This window comes from Tachypleus tridentatus, chromosome 9, assembly GCF_004210375.1.
Source record: "Tachypleus tridentatus isolate NWPU-2018 chromosome 9, ASM421037v1, whole genome shotgun sequence".
Classification (NCBI taxonomy): Eukaryota; Metazoa; Arthropoda; class Merostomata; order Xiphosura; family Limulidae; genus Tachypleus; species Tachypleus tridentatus.
In genome coordinates this window covers 22,490,439-22,516,805 of record NC_134833.1, presented here as the reverse complement: position 1 = coordinate 22,516,805, position 26,367 = coordinate 22,490,439, and the positions used below count along the sequence as shown (strand labels likewise).

Sequence of the window (26,367 nt, the reverse complement as noted above, 5' to 3'; positions counted from 1 at the left end):
TTGCATCAAATATGCCCGCCTTTTCAGTCGTGGGGACATTATAATGTGACAGTCAATCCCACTATTCGTTGGTAAAAGAGTAGCCCAAGAGTTGGCGGTGGGTGGGGATGACTAGCTGCCTTCCCTCTAGTCTTACACTGCTAAATTAGGGACGACTAGCACAGATAGCTCTCGAGTAGCTTTGTGCGAAATTCCAAAACAATTGGATCGTAAAGGCCGTTTGTTTTCTAACTTTATCGTCAAAACATGTAAGTAAAGACAACAAAAACAACTATTTATATTAAATTACATTCATTAAAACACCTTAATGTAATTACATATTCAGCGATTCTATTTTGTTAACACAGAAATTGCTGTCACAAATTGTGAAATAAAATTAATATTTCTCAACGAAATAATTACCAGAATAGGATGATTTTGATGTTTGTTTCCAGTGTTATTGACAAGAAATTTGTGCAAACATCTATACAGACGATAAAAATGTTCACTTTCATATCTGTCTTCGTTCTAGGCAGGTTTTTCATTGAGTTTTTATTGCAGTAGTATCTGGGTTTAGAGCTACTATTATTTATAGGCGTAGCTAAGACACAGTTTTCAGTTTTAATTTTGGGTTTTAGGAAAAATTCATGTTTGAAAAATACTATTATGGTGAAAATGTTTTTGGCAACATTAGGTCTTCGAACTTGAAATCGCATAACGACCTGTGTCCAATCATACAAGTTAAATACTGACAACACAGGCATGATATGTCTTTATTATCTTGAAATTTTTACATGTTCTCCAGCTATTCTCGTATGCTGAATCCGAAAATGATATGCATTTTAATCTATCAGGTACAGATTTTTTTTTGTCTTACTTTACAAAATATTACACGTACTTTTATATAAATGAATCGTTTTTATTGAAATCGGGTCACATTTTGTTATGCATAAAATGTTGACAATCACTGACTATAGTTTTCTCTAGACCAATCGCTATGTGAGAGTTGTATCGATCATTCCAGAGCCCACGAGAAACACACTTCTAGTATATAAATGGTTAACAGGCCGCATGACGTGTCATTTCTGAATAGTGTTTGTTTGTGCGTGCACTTTAAAGTTATTGTTTTCTTTTTAATATTATTTATTTATCAACCGCCATGGCAACAAGAAATTGCGTAAATGACCAAACGTATTCTATTACATTTATGGTTCTCCCCCAGTGGCACAGTGGTATGTGTGCGGACTCCCACCGCTAGAAACCAGGTTTCGATACCCGTGATGGTAGAGTACGGTTAGTCCTAGGCCATTGTGTAGTTTCGTGCTTAATTCCAAACAACAACTATGTTTGTGTTAAATCTCTTTTTGGGCACCAGATTAGGAAACTGACTTTTGATTAACAGTTCGAAAGGACAATAAGGAAAACTGTAAAAGAAGTGTTGGTTATCTTTAAAGATGTCACTGACAAATTTTAAGGAAACAACGAGTATCCAAATTACGAAATTAGTATCAATGATATGCTCGATAAATTTACAGACTTGGGTTTGTAATCTGAGCTTCAATGCTCATTTCTTACTCTCATATTTTGACCATTTCCCCGAAAATCTCGGTTTCTTCAACAAAGAACAAAGGGAAGGTTTCGTCAAGATATCAGGGAAATTACCAGAAGGAATCAGGAAAGGTGGAAGATCCTCATGACAACTGGTCACTACTGGTCATTGAAACGAGATGCTCCAATTGGTCACTACTGGTCATTGAAATGAGATGCTCCAATTGGTCACTACTGGTCATTGAAACGAGACGCTCCAACTGGTCACTAATGGTCATTGAAACGGGATGCTCCAACTGGTCACTACTGGTCATTGAAACGGGATGCTCCAACTGATTGCTACTGGGCATTGGAACGAGATACTCTAGACACAGTACATAGAATAAAGACCACAACACGTAGTTTTGAAAGTAAGAGAGACACACACACACAGATCAGGATGAATGAAGAAGCACATTCATTTAACATCAATGTTTTTCCCTCTTCTTCACTTTATTTATATATTTGTTAATATTTGTTCGTTCTAGTAAAGAAAATAATAATTTGATCTAAATAAGTTTTTTTCCCTCCTGACTTGAAAAAATCCTTACGTGATAAAAGAAAATGAATGTCGCTTGCGCGTAACCGAATTATGGAAAATCTTTTCTTGAAATAAAAATGTATCTCAGAATGGCTGGTATGGTTATTAACACTTTTATTGATAAGGAGAGAACAACGTTTTGACCCTCCTAGACCATCTTCAGGTTAACGAAAACCTATTTTGTTAATCTGAAGATGACCTAGGAAGGTCAAAACGTTGTTTTCTACTTATCAATAAAATTATTAATAACCATACCAGCCGTTTTGAGGTACAATTTTATGGAAAACCAGTTAGTAAAACTAAAACAACTTTTATGAAGTTTAAATTTGCAGGCCTGTGTTATTTGAAGCTTTCAAAATAAAAGCAGATACTGGTAGATTAATCTGTCAAATATTTCCAAGTAAGTTAAATTAAAGAAGCCAAACAGACAGCCAATTAATAGTTCCATGTTTACATTTTCAAAGAATTGTTTGTAAATAACGCTAGCGTTATTATTAATTATTAATAATTATTTTATTTAGAAATGTTTTCCCTGATCCAGTCTAAAAACTCAGTAACTCGGGTGTAGACACCGGGATAGTTGGGCTCCGCACATCTGATGCCCCACGAAACAATTCCAATCAATGTCCATCGGCGATTAGGAGCCTCCCACATCAATGGCCCTCCAGAGTCACCCTGAAATAAGTAATCTATGTTAGTTTGAAGCGTGTCCAGAATAGTCGGAGCTTGATATATTAATAATAATCTAGTTTTGTCCTTAAATAACTAGTCTAAGTTAGTTGGAACTTGCTATATTAATAACTATTCAGTTTCACCTTGAAATAAATGGCCTAAGTTAATTCAAAGTCAGCCCCATATATCAAGAACTTCTCACGTTATTAGACATCCAGATTCACCCTGATATAATTTGTGTCTAAGTTAGTTCGAAATCAGCCTCATATATTTAGCACTTTCCATATTAGTAGACATCCAGAGTTACTTTTAAATAGGTGGTCTAAGTTAATTCCAAATAAACCCATAAAATTCATAACTTTTCATATTGGTAGCTATTCAGAATTATTATACTGAAATATACAATTTAAGATACTTAAAAGTGAGCCAAGAATTTCTAAAGTGCTATATAGTTTAATAAAGCGTGCGTATGCTAATAGTATGTTACTATAACTAGGAAGAATTGGATCTCTACATCAGTTTCACACGTCATAAAATCAACTAGCAACAGGATTTAAAATACAAGTTAATATAAACTGGATATGGTATTTTTATGTCATCAAAGAAACAACAAAGACTTATTATATAATACGTCATTCCATTGTTTTATTTGTTAGGTACAGCTTCTCTAAGCTAGTTAGAAGTGTGTCTCTATATAATACGTCATTCCACTGTTTTATTTGTTAGGTACAGCTTCTCTAAGCTAGTAGAAGTGTGTCCCTATATGATACGTCATTTCACTATTTTATTTGTTAGGTACAGTTTCTCTAAGCTAGTTAGAAGTGTGTCCCTATATAATACGTCATTCCACTGTTTTATTTGTTAGGTACAGCTTCTCTAAGCTAGTTAAAAGTGTGTCCCATATACCCAGAACTTCCCATATTAATAGTCTTCCAATTAATAATTAATATTGGGTAATTCTTAAAACCCATGAGTAGTAAAGGTAAAACAGAGCACATTACAACACGTCCGACCACTCTATCTCTGCAGTATTTTCAGAAGTTGTTTATGAAACACAATACACAGTTAAACAGCAAATAATTTTAAATGTTATGAAAGTGTTTTGTAATCAGTAAATAAAGCACTTCAACAAGTGGGTGTAATTAAAAACAACAAAAGCTTATATTATGTGCTTTGACTCTGTTTGATGTATTAGGCTTAACTTCTCTTTTTCAGTCAAACTGTTTACCACTCCAAAACCGCCTTTTTTGAATGGAAAGAAAACAAATAACCAACAGAGAAATCAACTATATCGTAAAAAATGATTTATTTTTCAAGACACACACTTAATATTGGAGTGTTTTAAACCTATTATATCATTAGGTTGATGTATTTTTGGTTTATGGATTACCTGACACGAGTCCTTGTCACCATTTTTGGAGCCAGCACAGAGAAATACTTTTGAAATTTTCTGAACAAAAGTCTTGTTACACTCTTCATTATCCCAGACTGGGATGTCAACTTCTTGCAGGACGTTGCTCGACGCACCACCTAGTGGCAAAAATATTAACCATATTTAAAAATACTAAATGCAAATTAATTCCTGAAAAAAAAAAAAAATCAAAATTTGGTACGTCTATTTACGTGTGTGTGTGTTTTCTTGTATTAAGCCACATGGGGATATTTGCTGAGACCACCAAGGGGAATTGAACCGCTGAATTTAGCGTTGTAAATCCTTATACTTACCGCTGTACCAGCGGAGGACTGGTAAATCTCATACGAATAAATTATTTTGTAATAATCATTTTTAAATGCTAGCTTTATTTTGTGAATACAAAAATTAATAATATTTCTTATCTCAAATAATCAAAAAATTATTGGTAATAAAATCCTAGAACCCGTGAATTTAAAGAAACCAAGACTGTAATTAATGAATAAATACACAAATATGAGATAGCTAACGATCCTAGATCAAAATAATAAAGTTTTTGTTTTTAACTGAAACCTGTGATCGTTTTTTATAAAATAGGACTAGTTGTTGCAGTCATTAATTTTGAATTACTGACCATAGAGAAGGAAGCCAGTCAATATTGCCATCCACTGTCACTCTTATAACGCACCCACAGCTTTAAGTGCGGGTAACATTATAATAACAAAGCAGAGATTCGAACCCGGCTTGTCAGTTTTGATACCCAAAGCGCCACCACAAGGTCAATCCGTTTGACCCCAGATACACAACATGTTTATGCTTGTGCACATTTAATATTGTTAAAACAGGTAAAACAGTTTCGCGATGTGTATTCGGCACCGCTATATTATCTTCGTTCACCTCCTCTCGATGTCTTATCTGTAAGCCTGTAAATAAGGTTTTGATACCCGTGGGGGGGGGGTAGAGCACAGATAGCCCATTCTGTAGCTTTGCGCTTGACAACAATCAAATCTAATCATTAAAGCAATCCTAAAAGGCGGTGGGGAACGGTCATATAACTATATTTTACTCCGTACTAACTAGTCCCCACTGATAAGCCTGAAGTCTTATATATCTAGCATATTGTGTAGCGATTAGCTTAACTAGAAAAACATTAACCTGAACATTTTTTTTCTGTAGTATACTTTATTCTACGTTAATCGTGGACATTTATGTATTACTTAATTATTATTTTATGATTTTTTTTACGGTAACAGAAAACACCTGTTTCGGTGATTTTGCGCATTGTTCACTTCCATTTAAGAAAACCAAGACCTGGCATGGCCAGGTCGTTTAAGGCGTTCGACTCGTAATATGAGGGTCATGGGTTCGAATCCCTATAACAACAAACATGCTCGCCATTTCAGCCATGGGAGCGTTATAATGTGAAGGTCAATCCCACTATTCGTTGGTAAAAGAGTAGCCCAAGAGTTGGTCGTGAGTGGGTATGATTAGCTGCCTTCCCTCCAGTCTTACACTGCTAAATTAGGGACGGCTAGCGCAGATAGCCCTCGAGTAGCTTTGCGCAAAACAAAACAAAAAACTAAAAATAAAAAAATAAAATCAAAATATTTCTAGTTTTTTTTCTATTCCTAAATAATATATATATATATATATCACTGTTATTTAGGAAAATAAAAATAAATACTTTCGTTGGTTTAGAAATAAAAGTACAATACTTAGCAAACAGATCTATAACTTTGCTGCCACACTCACCATGGTGTACGAGGGTATTATTATAATATATATTAAGAATACAAACCATATGCTAGTGTTCCCCAACCAATCACTGTAGCTACTTTGCTTCGAAGATCATTACGTGGATCTGGCAGACAAATAGGACGGATGAAATCTGAATACGTCACTGGGTTTTCCAGTCGTAATAGCGCAATATCGTTGTAGTATCTGACTTTGTCAAAATTTGGGTGGCTTTTTATTTCAGCGACGGCGACATCTGTAGGAGAGTTATCGTCTGTCTTACTGAAGTCGTACTCACCCAACCTGACCTTGATCGTATTTGCTGTGAATCTATAATACAAACAACAACAACAAAAGTGGTTATTATTTACTTACTAAAGTCATGTTCGCCCAATCCCACCTTGATCTTATCTGCTGTAAATCTAGAATACAAACAACAACAACATAAGATGGTTATTGTCTGACTTACTAAAGCCGTATTCGCCCAACCTTAACTTGAACTTATATGCTGTAAACATACAATACAAATAACAATTTAAGACGGTATCATCTGTCTTACTAAAGTCGTGCTCGCCCAACCTCACCTTGGTTTTGTCTGCTGTTTCCCTATAATACAAAGAATAACTTACTCATATGGTTCAAGTATGGAAGCCCAGCATGGCCAAGCGTGTTAAGGCGTTCCACTCGTAATATGAGGGTCGTGGGTTCGAATTCCTATAACACCAAACATGCTCGCCATTTCAGCCATGGGAGCGTTATAATGTAAAGGTCAATCCCACTATTCGTTGGTAAAAGAGTAGCCCAAGAGTTGGCCGTGAGTAGGTATGATTAGCTACCTTCCCTCTAGTCTTACACTGCTAAATTAGGAACGGCTAGCGCAGATAGCCCTCGAGTAGCTTTGGGCGAAATTCGAAATAAACAATCAAGTATGAAATAACCGTTAAAAATCAATACATTGACGTATAAAACGACTGCTTTGGATTGGATATATTCATTGTAACTCGATACTATCAGCAGTTACCGTAATTAGTACGTAAGTGAACTAACACCCTTTCTAAAACCCAGTATTTAAGGGAAAGAACGTACAACGGCCCGGTTAAACTTATATTCGTTTTCAGCTCAACAGCTATAACTTTAATTCAGTGTTAAACATACCTTTGTTACTTCTAGATTTAGTTTAATACATTTTCTAGGATCAAAAAACCACATATATATATATAAAAAAGTTAATAATTACAACATTCAGTATGGCCTCTGATGAGGGCAAAGTTGAACCAGTTATGTCATTTCAGATTTTGTTGACAAAATTTTAAACAAGCACTTTTGAAAAAAAGCAAAAAACAAAACTGAAACCTTAAACTTCCAATTAAAACATATAACATGGATAATAACTATTAACAAATGAGGTGAAAACCTGTCCCAACAATTAGATTTAGTCTCTTGTGTAATTTCCGTAACGGAACAAACAAAGTAATAATAAAAAATATAATCATTTTGTAATGAGTGAATGGTGAATTCATTTCGCTCTACATAACACTATCCAAGAAATCATATATCTTGATTTGTTACAGATAAAAAAAACTGCAGTAATAAATATTAATAATAATATTTCTAATAATTATTATTTACATAATTTGTTATACATACGAATATTTTAAGTCTTTTTCGTTTAACTCTCCGGTGGGTAAGAATTACGTTTACAGACTTACCATACAAAAATCTGGGTTTAATCCATAGAGTGCACAGAAATACATCATTAGGTAGCTTTGCATAAAAACCCTAGAAAACCATCCCGTTTAAATTTATTCATAGTAGCGTCCTCTGTTGACGATTTCTATAAATGTTTATATTTATTTATTTACATTTAAAATTATGACGTATTCAACGTACCCTTCTGTACAGTGGGCAGCAGTAAGAACATAATATCTGTTAATGAGCGCACCACCACAGAACTGGCCAGTCAGATCTGCTGGTCCACGTATCAGAGCAGCCTGTTTGAAGTAAAACATATAATAAAATCGGAAAGTTCAAGACCAATGATCAATAAATAATTTTAGTAAGTACTAAACTAAGAAGTCCCATCTACTGTAATCACTAAGAATAGAATGGATCTTTCAGCTCTAATAACATAAATAATCTATGTTTTCTTGTTGACTACCATATATATATTAGGGATATTGAAATTGTTTGCTTATGATATAATTAAAGGATGATATAATTGGCAATAGTTTCTGCAAGAATGATAAGTGGGTTATTTAATTGTTTCGATATTGACCAATAGGTGGCGATACTTTATAAATATCGTGTATACAATAAAGTCATTATTAACTAGTTCACTGAACGTGTCAGTGAGTTGATGCTTGAAATAGCTGTCAGTTTATGGTGTTGTATGGTTAAGAAGTGACAGTAAGGGGGAAGTGGGGGATTTTGTGGGGCTTGAGCTACAACAAAATGGGCCTCAGCTTCCTTTGTAGCGTCTGCACCTAACGAACAATGTTTGCTATTAAAAAGTTTGTTCTCTTCCATAATACTACAATGTATGTGCCCACACAATAAAGAGCGTACGTAGCCCCCTCAATTTTTTCCATGGAGCTCTCTTTAGCCCTCTCCCCCGACTGAGAAATGGCTTGTGTTCTTCCCTCCCACTCTAACTTGTAACCACATCTGTTTCGACGAGATTGAACACGTGTTATCCAAAAATACATTAAACACACGTTCTTAGTTTTGATGTATTTTAAAACCCATTTCTCATGTAAATGCACTTTTATTATTAATATAATTTCTTTTATAAATTATAAAAGAAAAGTTTTCTTTGCAACAAATGTGTTGGTATGTTTTAATTTTTTAACGCAGATTATTAGTCGCATCGTACACGTAAAGGACTTTTCATTATAAATCTAACTGAAAATATGAGATTCTTTCGGCTTTCTACCATGCCATCCAGGCTCGGCATGGCCAGGTAGGTTAAGGCGTTCGCCTCGTAATCTAAAGGTCGTGGGTTCGAATCTCCGTCGCACCAACCATGCTCGCCCTTTCAGCCGTGGGGGCGTTATAATGTGCGCTCAATCCCAGTATTCGTTGGTAAAAGAGTAGCCCAAGAGTTGGCGGTGGGTGGTTATGATTAGCTGCCTTCCTTCTAGTCTTACACTGCTAAATTAGGAACGGCTAGCGCAGATAGTTCTCGTGTAGCTTTGCGCGAAATTCAAAACAAACCAAAAAACCATACCATCCATAACCAGTCGCCAGGATCTGCCTCTTTTCCTCCAACTATTCTCGTGCGAAAGCTAAGGCCACATACTAAAGAAAGAACAAGTACACCCATTATACCAGAAATAAAGAACATCGTATACATATTATCATAGGACACAAAGAACATCGTATACGTATTATCATAGGAAACAAGGAACATCGTATACGTATTATCATAGGAAACAAGGAACATCGCATACGTATTATCATAGATTTACCTGAGCACATGTTCTGCATTATAAGTGAGAAACAAACAGAAATTCACTGATATAATATATTATAAACACTATTATTCGGTTTGAATGGAATATATTTTACCATCACATTTTAATATGCATTAGACCTGAAATCTTTTTTTTTTTCAGTTAACGTAAAAATGGATACATTTGAAACTAAAACCAGTTATAAACTGTTTACAGCTGATTTAGAATTGTTTTATGGAAACATTAAGTGTGTTTAATATAGAATAAATACAATATTATCTTTAGAATTGTTTTATGGGAACATTAAGTGTGTTTAAAATAGAATAAATACAATATTATCTTTAGAATTGTTTTATGGAAACATTAAGTGTGTTTAAAATAGAATAAATACAATATTATCTTTAGAATTGTTTTATGGAAACATTAAGTGTGTTTAAAATAGAATAAATACAATATTATCTTTAGAATTGTTTTATGGAAACATTAAGTGTGTTTAAAATAGAATAAATACAATATTATCTTTAGAATTGTTTTATGGAAACATTAAGTGTGTTTAAAATAGAATAAATACAATATTATCTTTAGAATTGTTTTATGGAAACATTAAGTGTGTTTAAAATAGAATAAATACAATATTATCTTTAGAATTGTTTTATGGAAACATTAAGTGTGTTTAAAATAGAATAAATACAATATTATCTTTAGAATTGTTTTATGGAAACATTAAGTGTGTTTAAAATAGAATAAATACAATATTATCTTTAGAATTGTTTTATGGAAACATTAAGTGTGTTTAAAATAGAATAAATACAATATTATCTTTAGAATTGTTTTATGGAAACATTAAGTGTGTTTAAAATAGAATAAATACAATATTATCTTTAGAATTGTTTTATGGAAACATTAAGTGTGTTTAAAATAGAATAAATACAATATTATCTTTAGAATTGTTTTATGGAAACATTAAGTGTGTTTAAAATAGAATAAATACAATATTATCTTTAGAATTGTTTTATGGGAACATTAAGTGTGTTTAAAATAGAATAAATACAATATTATCTTTAGAATTGTTTTATGGAAACATTAAGTGTGTTTAAAATAGAATAAATACAATATTATCTTTAGAATTGTTTTATGGAAACATTAAGTGTTTTAAAATAGAATAAATACAATATTATCTTTAGAATTGTTTTATGGAAACATTAAGTGTGTTTAAAATAGAATAAATACAATATTATCTTTAGAATTGTTTTATGGAAACATTAAGTGTGTTTAAAATAGAATAAATACAATATTATCTTTAGAATTGTTTGATGGAAACATTAAGTGTGTTTAAAATAGAATAAATACAATATTATCTTTAGAATTGTTTTATGGGAACATTAAGTGTGTTTAAAATAGAATAAATACAATATTATCTTTAGAATTGTTTTATGGAAACATTAAGTGTGTTTAAAATAGAATAAATACAATATTATCTTTAGAATTGTTTTATGGAAACATTAAGTGTGTTTAAAATAGAATAAATACAATATTATCTTTAGAATTGTTTTATAGAAACATTAAGTGTGTTTAAAATAGAATAAATACAATATTATCTTTAGAATTGTTTTATGGAAACATTAAGTGTGTTTAAAATAGAATAAATACAATATTATCTTTAGAATTGTTTTATGGAAACATTAAGTGTGTTTAAAATAGAATAAATACAATATTACCTTTACACTTTTGAAGCTTGGTTTAGAGTTCACAACATAAGCATGATAAATTACCCACATCAAGTTGGTCGAACTGATTGATCACGCTGTTTCGCTAAAAGTATCTACCCTAGATAACTATGCTTACAGACTAACAGTTTAAACTGCTTAACTTTTATAACCTATTTTGTAATACGTTGCAGCCATAAGCCACAGATGACAGACACACTTGCAATTAAATATACCAATAATTTTAGAGATCTATTTGTTCGTTTTATAGCAAATTCGTAAAGGGCTATCTACTGTGTCCACTGGGTGGAAATCGAACCCCGGTTTTAGTATTGTAAGTCTGTAAACTTAGCCAGCTGGAGATAATTTTACCAACTCTTCTCCGGAGCCATTTTCTTTTATTTTAGGGTTAGAGCACAGCCTAAAGAAGCTACAGTTAAGGAAACTTTAAATAATTAAATAAGTTTAAAGAAAAACAAGAAGTGGGAGAATGAAGTGCGCATGCTCTTCACTGCTTAGCTGTCGAGAAAACCTATAATACAAAATCATTTGAAAATGCAAAAACACGCACTGCTCACCGTTAAACGTTCAATATCTAGTCATTCAGTAAATACATTTAAAATTGCCTTTAATAGGTTTAAGATTTAAAAGCCCCATAAAATCAAGTAGTGAATATAATTCTGATATTAATTTATTATTTGAATGTTTATACAAGTTATGTGGTACCTAGAATTATACAGTTATTGTGGTATTTACCTGAACAAAGAAAATAATTTTGTATGTGATAATAAACTTATGCCATTGTTGAATTAAAATATCGAGGTCAGCTGAACTTGTCTTATGCGTTGGGGCAAAATAAATTAATTAGCTCATGACGCCTATCGTTTATTTGTAGAACTATTTCTTTTAATTTTATAGATAATTCGGATTAGTTCGACTACAGCGGACAAATCTCAGTCATCAGAGAATCCAGTGATTTCCAAAAACTCAAACATAACACAAAAGTACCTTTTTATGGCTTGTTTGTTTGTTTGTTTTTGAATTTCGCACAAAGCCACTCGAGGGCTATCTGTGCTAGCCGTCCCTAATTTAGTAGTGTAAGACTAGAGGGAAGACAGCTAGTCATCACCACCCACCGCCAACTCTTGGGCTACTATTTTACCAACGAATAGTGGGATTGACCGTCACATTATAACGCCCCCACGGCTGAAAGGGCGAGCATGTTTGGCGCGACCGGGATGCGAACCCGCGACCCTCAGATCACGAGACGCACGCCTCAACACGCTTGGCCATGCCGAGCCTACCTTTTAATGGCAAAGAATTATCGGCTAGTGCGCGTACTTAATGTGAAAGTTCGCATTTGATCCGTTACGCTCCACTGTTTAAACGTGAGTATGGTGAAGTGTTAACATTTAGTGATGAGTCTGCCTATTGAGTGTGAGCGTTCACGTGTGATCAGATGAAACAGATTGCATAGCTGTCATCCTCTGATCTGGCTCATGCCCTGGACAACAAAGCTATATATAAGAAACTCCTTACAGTACAGTTACAATATAAACATCATATATTGTCATTTTCCATTCTACTTATGAATCATTTATTTTCTTTCGTTAAAGATAAAAAATAAATTCATCATTTCTAAATTCATTATATACTATTGACTTTTAGGCACGGTTCGTAGAATGTCTCTGAATTATTTGTTGTGTTTTCTCACATGCAAACTTTTACAGCCCCCAGCCCCCCCCTAATGACACACCTAGAAACCGGGTTTCGATAGCCATGGTGGACAGAGCACAAATAATAGTTTTGTGCTTACTTACAAATAAACAAACGTTTAGTTCGTAAATTCGTCTCGTGATCTAATTGAGATCTATAAGGTTGAGGAATAATTCGTGAGCGTTTTGAAATAATTTCATTCAAGCATTACATGCAAGACTGTACAATACTTCAATGTATGAACACATTGCACCCAAAACATTTATTATGACACTTTATTTCATGTAATACCTAGGTATATAGTATGCATTGTTTTAAATGAAATTGCAAGAAATGAAATGCGAAAAGCAGATGGTGTCGAAAATGCTCGATTTTGTCCACTTGACATTCCATTTAATGAGCTGAAAATGAAAGCAAAAATTAAAGACATATGAAAATCAAACACACCATCTATTAGAGCAAAAAATTATCTACCAAATGACATGAAATATTTTGCGAAAGCGTTTCATTTATGAATATATTTCGTTAACTTGAAAAAACACTCACGAATTATTCCTCAACCCAATATTTAGAGCCGCGGCTATTGAGGATTCCCTATTGTTGTAAAATATGTTAAGATTTAATGTGTTTTTAAATGAGCAATATTCTGAAGAAAATAATTAAATCTTTCTCACATCGGAAACCTCATTTTGTAAATAATAATAACACATATGTCATCCTCAACGGTTTACAAAGTCATCTCTACACCAAATTACTTTAAAATAAATAAATAACTCTTGAAAATAAAAAATAAACCTTCTTCGTAAGGTGAATTAGACGTCTCTGGTGAAGGTGGTGGAGGAGGCTGTGTGGGTTTTGGCGTAGTTGTAGGAGGCAGCGTAGGTTCAGGAGTTGGTTCAGGTTCTTCTGGTTCATAAGGTCTTTCAGTTCCATTTGGACGAAATGGTCGTCCTGGTCTGTTTGGACGTCCTGGCCGGAAAGGTCTTCCTGGTCTATTTGGACGTCCTGGCCGGAAGGGTCTTCCTGGTCTGTTTGGACGTCCTGGCTGAAAGGGCCTTCCTGGTCTGTTTGGACGTCCTGGCTGAAAGGGTCTTCCTGGTCTGTTTGGACGTCCTGGCTGGAAGGGTTTTCCTGGTCTTCTGTTAGGACGCCCCGGTCTTCTATTTGGTCTCTCCGGTCTGTGTGGCCGAAATGGTTTGTCTTGTTGATCTTGTATTGGAGGATGAACTTCCGGTATTGTGGTTGTGGTTGTGGTTAAAGCTGCCGGAATGTTCTCTGCTGGGTGGTCATCTGGGCAACAAGCACCCACATAACGACTGTTGATAAAACAAACGTAACTCACAAACTTAGAAAAGTCTGTGACAAATTCCGGTAAGAGACAATGTTGAATGTAGCGGCAGTGACCGGGTTCGTTCTTGGGGGTCCTACAAAACTGAAACCTCTCGCTGGGATGAGCGTTAAGATTGACAAGGGCTGATCTGCCCGAAGGGATGGGATACACGCCACGCGCTACCTTGATCAACTGTTGAACAACATCCTGCAACGTTTTATTCGTTGAATCTGACGTTTCTTCCTCGTAGTCATTTCTATATTCACTGTAATCATAGTCAGGTAACTCTGTAGCCGTTTCTGAGAACTTATCATTTTGCTTAGGTTTGGCAAACTGTCCCAAGACATCTGATAACCCTGAAAGTAGCGAACGAGACCCTAAATTTAGACGAAAACCTAAAATCGAGATAAAAGATAAACATTTTTAGTTCGTTATTTTAGGATGTCTATCATTTTCCACACATTACCTAGAATTACCGATGATGTTTATACCCTGTAAACACATTTTAAAACACACACGTGCACCAAAGTGCTCGTGAAGTCACGACTTTGTTTTCACATAGTTCCTAAAACACACGATCCACACACAGATATTTAAACATAATCAGGATGTTGTTTTTCTAGTTAATCCAAGAGATTATTGCTGGTTGTCCCTCTGTATCTTGCATATAAAATGAGTGATCTAATCCAATGTTTCTAGTTAATTCTTTACATTGAATGGAAAAAACATAACTTTACTCAATATCATGAAATTTCTGGACTTTCTGTGTCTGATGAATGTTATAAATGTTTGCGGTTATTCGCAATGACGGCCGTGCAACTCACTACTGAAACTTCTTGTTGGGCATTTCTTACCCTGTTTAGGACTTCTTTTTGGCATGGTCTTAAACTTCTGACCAGCTAGTATTTAGGCTAATTTCATAATATTCACATTTTCGCTATTAAATGCTAATTTTTATTTTTTATTTTTATTTTCCCCTTTCTTATTTTTATCTTTTGAAGCTCTACTCAAATAAGTGGTTGAGTCTATCAACGCAAAATGCATGTATTTTTTTTTATAATATTTAGCCTTAAGATTTTGGCCAGCAGTGTCAGAACCATTTCTGCACGCAAGTTAATTATAATGTTCGTCATGAGTCAACGAGAAACTAATTTCTAAATAAAACCTGCAATGCAAATCAGGCCAACATGAACCAAAGATAAAAGTAAATGTATTTAAAAATAAAAATTAACAAAAATGGCGTCACTCTAGCTTGGAAAAAGGCAACAAGTGGCAGTGAATGGCTTATAACTTTTCAAATAGTTTCAGGTGTTTTATTTGTCAAGTGTTGAAGTGTGGTTGAATATAAAATTCAAACCCTATTTGTACGGTTGGGTTTATTTTGAATTTCTCGCAAAGCTACACGAGGATTATCTGCACTATCCATGCCTAATTTAGCTGTGGAAGTCTAAAGGAAAGGTGGCTAATAAACATTCCGCCAACTCTTGGGCTATGCTTTTACCAACCAATGGGTCAATTGACTGTTACATTATAATGACCTCACGACTGAAATGGTGAGCATGTTTGGTGTCTGGGAATAGAACCCATGATCCCTAGATTGCGAGTCAATTGCTTTAATCACCAAGCCTAAAACTCTATGCTTTAGGGTTTATAACGTTAAAAATTAGGGTTAGATCTTCGGGGAAGATATATAGCAGATAACCTACTGTGTTGGAGCTTTACGCTAAAATTACAAACACACAATTATGATAAAAATAAATCCACGTACCCAGCAAATCGCTTACTAAAAGAATAAATTCCAGTTCTATAATAATGTTCGTAAATAAACTTACCTTGTCTTTTAACACGAAACTGTTCGTCTCCGTCGCCTCCAGTCACAGAATATGGAAGAAGCAGCAGTAAAACTAAGTAATATGCTTTCATAACTGTCAAAAGAAAAGTGTTAGCTAATGGAATAAGTAGTTAAAAAAATTTGCATTTAACTATTTTTTACACAAAAATAAATAGAAAGAATTGTACAGATGGCGCTAAAGTGCTTTAATAGTTTGCAGTTACTGCGACGAGTTGTCTTCCGAGCTTGCCTGACGATTGTTAACAGACGAAAAAAAATGATCTTTTAATAAACCTATTCCTGTAATTCACATTTACGAGTACATTAAAAATGACGTATCTTCGATTAACAATAATAGAAAGCTTTTGCACAGAAGTAGGTGTGAAACTAGTTGATATAAACATGTTAGTTTCACAGTTACATAATTGTTATACAGATTTTAAAGATTTCTTTTATTTTCTTTTTTCCACCAAAGGTAAAATTAAAAGAGAATCTGTGACGTAGAGGCCTATTGCATTCTTTTGATTGGCCATACCCACTGCTGTTCACTGTAGTTTTTGTCTATTCAAGGCTCATCAGCACAGCTTGGCTTAGTAAACCAAAGAAATGCCATTAGGCCTCTTATAATGGTGACGTTTTTATAATGTCGTTATACAGTTGATCCACTGTATAAAATCGAATAATGAATTCGACGAAACGTTATAACATTATTCACAAAGCTAAATTATTTTATGCCACCATATGGTGAAGTGAAACGGAGTCAAAATTATAGATAATTCATGTAAGTTTATTCATCTGTCAGCTACATCAAGTAACGCCGACCATATCATTTTAATCATCATAGCTATAATTCCAAACCAGGTGGATAGAGAGCGCCACCTACTTATAATTTTTGTTTGTTTTTTGAATTTGCGCAAAGCTATACGAAGGTTACCTGCGCTATCCGTCTCTCAACTTGCAGTTTAAGACTAAAGGGAAGGCAGCTAGTCATCACCACCCACCGCCAACTCTTGGCTACTCTTTACTCTGTAGTATACTTTATTCTACGTTAATCGTGGACATTTATGTATTACTTAATTATTATTTTATGATTTTTTTTACGGTAACAGAAAACACCTGTTTCGGTGATTTTGCGCATTGTTCACTTCCATTTAAGAAAACCAAGACCTGGCATGGCCAGGTCGTTTAAGGCGTTCGACTCGTAATATGAGGGTCGCGGTTTCGAATCCACGTCACGCCAAATATGCTCTCCCTTTCAGTCGTGGGGGCGTTATAATGTGACGGTCAATCCCAATATTCGTTGGTAAAAGAGTAGCCCAAGAGATGGCGGTGGGTGGTGATGACTAGCTGCCTTTCCTCTAGTCTTACACTGCTAAATTAGGGACGGCTAGCACAGATAGCTCTCGAGTAGCTTGGTTAAGGCACTCGAGTCGTAATCCAAGGGTTGCGGGTTCAAATCTCCCTTGCATCACACATGTTCGCCCTTTCAGCCGAGTGGGCGTTATAATGTCACGGTCAATCCCACTATTCGTTGGTAAAAAGAGTAGCCCAAGGGTTGGCTTACTTCTCTCTAGTCTTACACTGCTAAATTAAGGACGGCTAGCGCAAATAGGCCTCATGTAGCTTTGCGCGAAATTCAAACCAAACAAACCTAATCTAATTCATTAAGTTACGCGAATTGCTAATTATAATTATTTTCTTCTCAGCAGTTGTTTCACAGATCGTTTACAACAGCACGTTTAACTACCGGGCTGGACTTAGCCTAACTTATCTTATCCTATAGTTCACAACTCTTTGCTGAAACGGCTGGTTCTGCACTTTAGAGCCGTGGGCACGTAACTATCAATTCTAACTCTTGACCTTCCGATAGCAGCCCATACTTGGCCATGGAAAGTTGTTAAGTAATTTCTTTCCCTCTAGCCATTTCCCGCCCCAATGACTCAGCGGAGACTCTGAAGGCTTGTCAGGATCATAAAAACCGAATATCGGTCAGCTAGTCAGTCGATTACGTTCGAATTCGGTGAGCTATACGAATCCAGTTCCACTTTTCCTCGTACAATAATTCTTTCTTTGATTGCCTGCTCTAATTTTAGTTGAATTTATCGCTAACATAGGTGTAAATAGCTCTTAAATTTCTTTACTTTTTCTGCCTTATAAAAGCCTATGAAGGAATGATTTTTTTTATACCTATGATTTATTTAACATAGAGTGAAATGAATTTGTTGTTTGGTATGAAGAGAAGTGTTTAAGGGAACAATTGTAATAATGCAGTTGGTGTGAAAACACAATAACTGTGACCAGTGGATGCTGAGACAAAGGTTCATGTTACTAAGAAACACGTTTATATAAAGCAGATATTGCTCAGGAGAGACTTTGGTTCTCTGAAGTTAGAAGATTCTTTATTATGTTTATTTATGGGCTGCAAAGTTGCAAATGCATATTGAAGGAACCAAGTTTGTTAGTTAGGCTTTTATACTAGTAAAGTTAATAGTCTATACCCAAAGCGAGATCAGTGATGTAAAACCCACTTGTAGAGAATATATATGTAAAACGGCTCGTCTGGGTTGAGTACGTGAAAAGATTTCTCAACCCAAACGAGACATTTTTACATATATATTCCAAACCAGATTAGCACAGATGGTCCATTATGTAGTTTTATAATTAACAATAATCAAAATCTTCTCTCTTGTCTGTCAGATCATGATGAGGGACGGCTATGCGCAGATAGTCGTGTAAGGATTTGTGCAAAATTCTGAAATCAATGTTGATGATTTACTTTTCGCCAGTTTCCAAACTGATCAATCTAAACAAACACAAATTGACTCCTCTCATGTGGTTTAATTACGCGTGATGGATTAGGTTACAAAATCATAATCAAATCGTTAGAGCTAAACACCCAAATTTTGTTAATATTCGTCTAATTTTACAAAGAAACAACATAAAACTACGAGACTTACTTTATTTTGAAGAAGTTACATAAAACGGATCACGAAACTTCCAAATGTGATATAAGTTACACGATCAGAGCTTCACTTTAATATCGACAGCCTTCTACACGAACCTTTTCACTGTTTCTCCATGTACGAATCTCTCCTCTCAATTGAAGATTGCCTAGTTACCCAAATTACTGAGTATTTCGAAAACCTTAACCTGAATAGTTGAGTAACCTGTTACACACAGGTGAATTAATTCAGGAATTGCTTTGTTCCAGGCACCACTCTAACCTCAATCAGCTAACACCATTAATGACAAACTTAATAGGACGAATCGCTTTCCTCTGTTTTCCTCTGCGTTTTAAACACACAGTCCACTGATACCAGTTTTACAACTCACACTGCTCTAAGACCAGAATTTAGTCATCAACTAACTAAATCATACAAAACCGCCCCCTGTTATCAATTTTCCAAGCGAAGACGCACTTCCATCTCTTTCTCGAGGAGGCCAAGCCCTCACCTTGTAAGAAAAGGGAACGTTTTGTACACGTGCGTGTGCTTCTCGACTTGCGCAGCCAATAAAAAAGAAATGAATAAACTGCGCACAGTCAGATTATGTATTTCCTTTTTCCTCTTAGCTTGTGTTCGACTGCTAGCTTTACAGAGAACATTGTTTTGTTGTTACTGAGAACAGTATAAGTGAATAAGAAAAACTTAAGCTGTATACGTCATTCTCACACACTGCGTCAGAGCGATTATCTGATACGATCTTTGATAAAGTTTGATGGAAAGGTAAGACGTAAGTTGTAGCTAAATATATTTCTTTATTAAACACGAAACTACACAATGGGTTATCGGGGATGCACCCACCAATAAATTTGACTTTAATGTTATTAGCCGTCAGACTTATCACTGAGCCGCTAGGTGGCGATTAATAAGCGATTCTAATCCAACAGTGCTTTAATAGGAGAGAAAAAAGTGATGTGTTATAACCACCAGGGGAACACCGTTTAGAATGGGATAGTTACTTCGTCATGGAAACTGAAAACGTTATAGACCCGCTGGAAGTGATAATGCACTGAAACTTCCTGTTTTGGACAGGAACAGTAAAGCAACTTAAAACAGTTGTCACTTAGCTATGCAGAACAGTAAAGTAACTAAAAACAGTTGTCACTTAGCTATACAGGACAGTAAAATAACTAAAAACAGTTGTCACTTAGCTATGCAGAACAGTAAAGTAACTAAAAATAGTTGTCACTTAGTTGAGAACAGTAAAGAACTAACAACAGTTGTCACTTAGCTATACAGGACAGTAAAGTAACTAAAAACAGTTGTCACTTAGTTATACAGAACAGTAAAGTAACTAAAATAGTTGTCACTTAGCTATGCAGAACAGTAAAGTAACTAAAATAGTTGTCACTTAGCTATACAGGACAGTAAAGTAACTAAAAACAGTTGTCACTTAGCTATGCAGAAACAGTAAAGTAACTAAAATAGTTGTCACTTAGCTATACAGAACAGTAAGTAAATAAAAACAGTTGTCACTTAGCTATACAGGACAGTAAAGTAAGTAAAAATAGTTGTCACTTAGCTTTACTGGGATACTAAAGTAACTGAATACAATTGTTACTTAACTATACACGATATAAAGCAACTAAAAACAGTTGTCCTTGAGTTATACGGAGAGAAATAAATGTAACGATAGTGAAGAAACTAAAAACACTTATCTATTAGCCACACACGGACAGCTGAATAGAAATCACAGTAAAGACAATAATCTCCTATCTATACAGGAATAGAAGAAACGTAGTTAAGGAAACGACTTTGCAATTATCTCAGCACAAGTTTTGAAATATTTGTTGTTACAACTGGTGGATTTAAGCCAAAATTTGTTGTTTTCCTATTAACCTTTAAACCATTTATTTAAATCTCAAAAAAGAAAAGAAAACAGATATGCAGTTAGTGGACAGCTCCTATGTTTACTGCTGTGTATCTCTGTATACAGTTCCTTTGATATTATTATGTCTCTCGACTACAGATTATAAATATCATTTTAATAATGTCACTAAACCTAAAACTGTGTGTATATAAAGTGCGTACGAGCACAACTGTAACCAGTGTAGAAGATGATAATGGAATTTTCCAAACATCGTTTTTTTGTCTAAATAAAAGGCAACAAATGAAGACTGGAACATGTAATGTATTTTTTCTTTAACTTGAACAAAAAATCAGACACATGCTCAATACATGAAAAAACTGATATATGAAACGAAAGCTCAAGCGGTATAATATGTCACAAGCATAATTTTATTGTGAACTATTAATGTGTTGCTAAGATACACAGTGTAATATATATATATATTTAAAACAGATGTTATATTAGTAAGGAACTACTTTCTTTATAATGGAAGAACACCTCAATAAGGTCATCAGTGATCTGCCTTAAGGAAGTCATTCCGAACAAAGTGAGGATTAAATGTGTCAAATGATGCTAAAACAAATTTTAATTCATTATAAAATGGTCTCCTTTTTCTAATCGATACATATGTAAACGAAAGCCAGTTACCTTTCGTTTTATCGCAAAGCTACATGCGCTCTGTCCACCACAGGGATTCAAACTTTGGATTTTAGGATTGTCAGTCCGTAAACTTAGTAGTGACCTATCATGGGGAGACTCACCAATTATTATAGTATTAATAATAGTTACCATTATGCTGTAGTATGAGAAATGTTATTATTGTTATTATTTTAACAGATATATTCACAGCTTTATTTATTAATTTATTTTCACAAACACTTAAACCATTCGCCTCGAGGTGTGTCACTAGCGTATGCTGTGTTTTATATAAACATTTTTTTTTTGTAGGAAAGCAAATTTTTATTGATTCTACAAGAAATAAATATTGTATTTAGTTTTACACTATATCACAGAAACACAAAACTGTCGATAGTTACGTTGATTACGGTCTTTCCTAATTTCTGGCAAGCAAATTTTGTGATTCCAAAATATAATATTAAAATACAATATGTCAAGAGACAATGATTAGACATAAGGAATCACTTAATAATTTTCAAAGTAAATATGTACTGGTAGGTAATTATAGTTTTAGTTTCAAATGTTTAATAGCAGTTAGTACTGACTTATATTACACTGCACAACAAAGTTTTTGCTTCTTGAACACTGTTGGGTGTTCCTTATAGATTTTTGGCTGCTGATCACGAAAATCACATCCAAATTTGCCCATCGCGTACCGTTTCATCAAACTCTTCAGTTTCACCAGGACATTACTACAATGGAAAAACGATATCAGGGCAACTGGAATCTATCAATGCTTGCCCATTACTGTTGGACACTGCAACGTGATGCACCGGACATTGAATATAAACGAAAATCAGGAGCAAAACACTTTTAATTATGTTGAACTTAATAGCGTATTAGAAACATAAACGCAATTAAATACGCTATTACCGGTAAACAGTTAACTGTCTAATTCACAGAGTTCCTTCGTGATGAAACAAAACCAAAGCTATATTTGTACATACCCACCAGGTACGTGTCACAATTAGCAAACACTTTTCAGGAAGCAAAACTTTTCAAAGAAATTGTTGCGCAGTGTTATTAAGCGTCATCTATTGGTTAATGTGTAGGGTTGCAAACAGAGGATTCAGGGTTCGAGAAGTGTTGCTTCTGATCACACTCCGTACTTTAAACTGTGGGTGCGTTATAAAAATGACAGTTAGTTCCTTTATTTCATTTAAAGAGCCGGGCAAAGACGTAATAGTGACGGCTACTCTTGGTCAGTACCCCTGGCCACTAGTAAGAATTAAAGATGGTTATATCTAAACCCTAATGTTTTCCAACGTTGTCGTTTAATACACGTTCTTATTAGGGTTTAAATTTTAGTTCCAATAAAGTTAAATCCCAAGAAAACATTAACTTTTACCACTTTGTCAATGTGAACCTACTTTTACTACTTTGTTAATGTGAACCTATACTTTTACCTACTTTGTCAATGTGAACCTACTTTTTTTACTACTTTGTTAATGTGAGGCCGGCATGGCCAAGCGTGTTAAGGCAATGCGATATGTAATCTGAGGTCACAGGTTCGCATCCCGGTCGCGCCAAACATGCTCGCCCTTTCAGCCGTGGGGGCGTTATAATGTGACGGTTAATCCCACTTTATTCGTTGGTAAAAAGATGATGACTAGCTGCCTTCCCTCCAGTCTTACACTACTAAATTAGGGACGGCTAGCACAGATAGCTCTCGAGTAACTTTGTGCGAAATTCCAAAACAAACAAATAAACTTTTCAATGTGAACCTACTTTTACCACTTTTTAAAGCACACATACACTTCAGACATACAACAAACAAAAAAAATGACGTCTTACAAATAGTCTCTCCCCGTCCAGTGGCACAGCAGCATGTCTGCAGACTTTCTACCCTAGAATCCAGGTTTCGATAACCATCGTGGGCAGAGCACAGACAGCCCATTGTATTGCTTTGTGCTTAATTTTAAACAAATCTCACAATGCATTGCATTGCTAAACCGTTTAAATTTAAACTTTCTTTAAAGTAAGTATATAAGTATTTGGAAAATGTTGGAAGCAAACAGTTCTTCCTACAGTCAGATTATGGTAACTGATGACCTAGGCCTAAAACTTGACTGCTAGACTGATTTGTAACCTCTTCAGTTTCAATTAGATAACTAAGCACAAATATAAATTATTCAAGCACACTGATATATGTTGCAACTGTTTCTCAACTCAAAATGAAAAGTAGCTCGCGGTGAATTAGGTTAATTTACAACATGAAGCACATTTCATTGGAAGTATTCCTGCAACATGTTTCATAGAAATAGTCCTTAAGCCTTACTTTAGGTTAAATAATAGTCTACACTATTAGGCCATTTTAGAGTTAAAGATAAACTAGCATATTAGGATGCTTTCACGTTTAATGAAACTCTAGTAATCAGAGTGTTAAGAGACACCTGTCTGATTCTGTTTGGTGAGCGTGGTTTGAATTTCGCGCACACACGAGGGCTGTTTGTGCTAGACATTTCTAATTTTGCAGTGTAAGACTAGAGGGAAGGTAGCGAGTCATCACCATCCATCGCAAACTCTTGGCTACTCTTTTACCAACGAATAGTGAGTTGAGAAACAGTTACAACATATATCAGTGTGCTTGAATAATTTATATGTGTGCTTAGTTATTTAATCCATAATGGTCACATCTTGCAAGAAAACAACTCGGTTTTCATACCAAGCCAATGATGTACATTTTCCTCACTCATTGCGTGCATTTTACTGGCTGCACAATTCTCAATCTGTTCAGGCGCAAAATTTAGCTTTCTTTTAATTCGGCATTGTACGTAAAACGCTTTTCCATGGGTAAAAAATGCACTAAAGATAACAAACACAATTAAATACGTCTTAACAACACGAAAGACTACACCGCTAGAGGCACTGACGTCGGAAAAATTTGACGTTTTGTACCTGTTGTTTTTTTTAGTCTTTCTAAGCGAAGTTATTTTTAAAATATAGTCCAATCTATTTGTTGATGCAGAATTTTTCAACAAACTTTGTTGCTAGGGTAAAGTGATGTTTCCGAGACTGAAAGAGACTGAATTTAAGACGCAACCCAATTTCAGTTTGGAAAAATGGAAAAGGTGCGTCTTAAATTCGAAGTAATAATGATATATGATAAGAAATATCTTAAGAATTTTATGAACTTGATACCAACTGTTTAGGTAGCATTGTCATTTTACACACATTCTAGGAACTATGCAGGCCAGGTGGTTAAGACACTGACTCGTAAACCACTGGTTGTGGTTTCGAAGCCCCTTCACACCAAATATGCTCAGCCGTGGGCGTTATAATGTGACGACCAATACCACTATTCGTTGAAAAAAGAGTAGCCCAAGAGTTGGCTGTGGGTGATGACTAACTGTCTTACATTGCTAAATTAGGTACGGCTAGCACAGATAGCCTCGTGTAGCATTTTCAAGTGCACAAGGTATGTAGACAAACTTATATACTTCAGACTGAATGCACCAGTGATCTACACGTCACACCTGTTCTACAAAAAAAAATCAAATCTTACTTACTGTAAATGTTTAACAGTTTGTTAAATAAACAACCTGCATGTACAGCAACCAATATGAAAATTAATTATTTTAATGTAAAATATACAGGATTTTTCTTCTTAAAATAATTGGATTCAAAGATAACTTGTACAAACGAAGTCCTGTATGCTATCGTCTTTTTTAAATCGTTACAAAAGTACGGATGTGGTAGAAGGTCGCATAGGTTCAGGGCCACCGCCGGCATTTCACCAACCCAGACTAATAGGGAAATTTATGAGTATTTTAAAGAGCAAAGATTACCAGTCGTATCAAGGCTTTTCTTACACCACAGAGACCTTAAAATGCTGGTGTTACGCATGGGCTTTTACCAAGGACATAAATACATAATTTAAAACCGTAGCTGTGTAGTAACGTTTAAGAAATAACAGCATAATTAAAACAAATCGCATTGTTCTGCGTATTGGCTAATAATCAGTATTTAACGTTTAACCCTCGTTGAATATGCACACTTGTGAGGAAAACGAAATGTTGAGACGATGTCAATACATGAATTTTATTAAAGCTACACGTCTTTACCTTCCACACGTGTTTTGGAAACCAAATTTTTAAATGTTTTACCTAAATAATTGACACGTTCACTTCAACTTAGCTATGTGTTTTCTTATAGCAAAGCCACAGAGGGCTATCTGTTCAGCCCACCGAGGAGAATCGAAGCGCTGATTTTAGCGTTGTAAACTGAGACATACCGCTGTACTAGCGGGGAATAGTAATATCCTTAGTATAATTAACCCATTACGCCATCAAGACCTGTGTAGTTCTTAGCTACAAAACCGAGCATGCAAAAAAGTGGAAAAGTTCATTCAATAATCCCATTCTAGGGTTAATGATAAACAAAGAATTTTGAGTTTGAAAATGACGTTTTCCTAAAATAAGCCCACGCTTTGGGATTGATGTGTGCTACATACATATCTGTAGGTGTGTAGAGTGGAAGTCAAACCCACTATTCGGTCACGTAAACGATTTGATGCTGTTGACTGCTCTCTTTGTTTTAATATGTTACACTAAAATCACGGACTACGTGTGCAAATATTCCTTTAAATAGCCAAGGAAAAATTCTCGAACGCAGAATCAGTATTAACGAATGCTAAAAAGTCAAAATTCTGCTGGAATAAATTTGAGTAAAATAAGGTTAATGGTGACAGAAGTAGATTCGTTTAATAAAAAAAATTGATGGGCAATCGCAGTCATGAAATACGAAAACAGAAAAATCTTTCAGGATGTATATAATAACTTTTGGACGAAGTCTCTACGATTATTAAAAAACAAGATAGGAACGTACCGTAGACCGTAGGCACACAGAAGATGCAAAGTTAACGAGAGAGCTCTAATCG

At 34.8% G+C, this 26,367-nt stretch overlaps 1 protein-coding gene across 2 annotated transcripts; it reads right to left on the bottom strand.

Annotated features, from left to right (window-relative positions):
• Window positions 1-1,961: 1,961 nt before the first annotated feature.
• On the bottom strand, window positions 1,962-19,441 carry LOC143224851 (uncharacterized). Of its 2 annotated transcripts, none has more exons than XM_076453216.1 (8): window positions 18,917-19,441; window positions 15,961-16,053; window positions 13,594-14,523; window positions 9,151-9,221; window positions 7,815-7,915; window positions 5,989-6,254; window positions 4,170-4,309; window positions 1,962-2,782 (listed from the first exon to the last, which is right to left on the bottom strand). In XM_076453216.1, the coding sequence occupies exons 2-8, from the start codon at window positions 16,049-16,051 to the stop codon at window positions 2,621-2,623; spliced, it is 1,761 nt and encodes a 586-aa protein (XP_076309331.1). In that variant the 5' UTR covers window positions 16,052-16,053; window positions 18,917-19,441; the 3' UTR covers window positions 1,962-2,620. The 2 variants fall into 2 exon arrangements, with proteins under 2 accessions (XP_076309331.1, XP_076309332.1); XM_076453217.1 differs by having other exon boundaries at window positions 13,594-14,484; window positions 18,917-19,328.
• Between the last annotated feature and the right edge of the window lie 6,926 nt (window positions 19,442-26,367).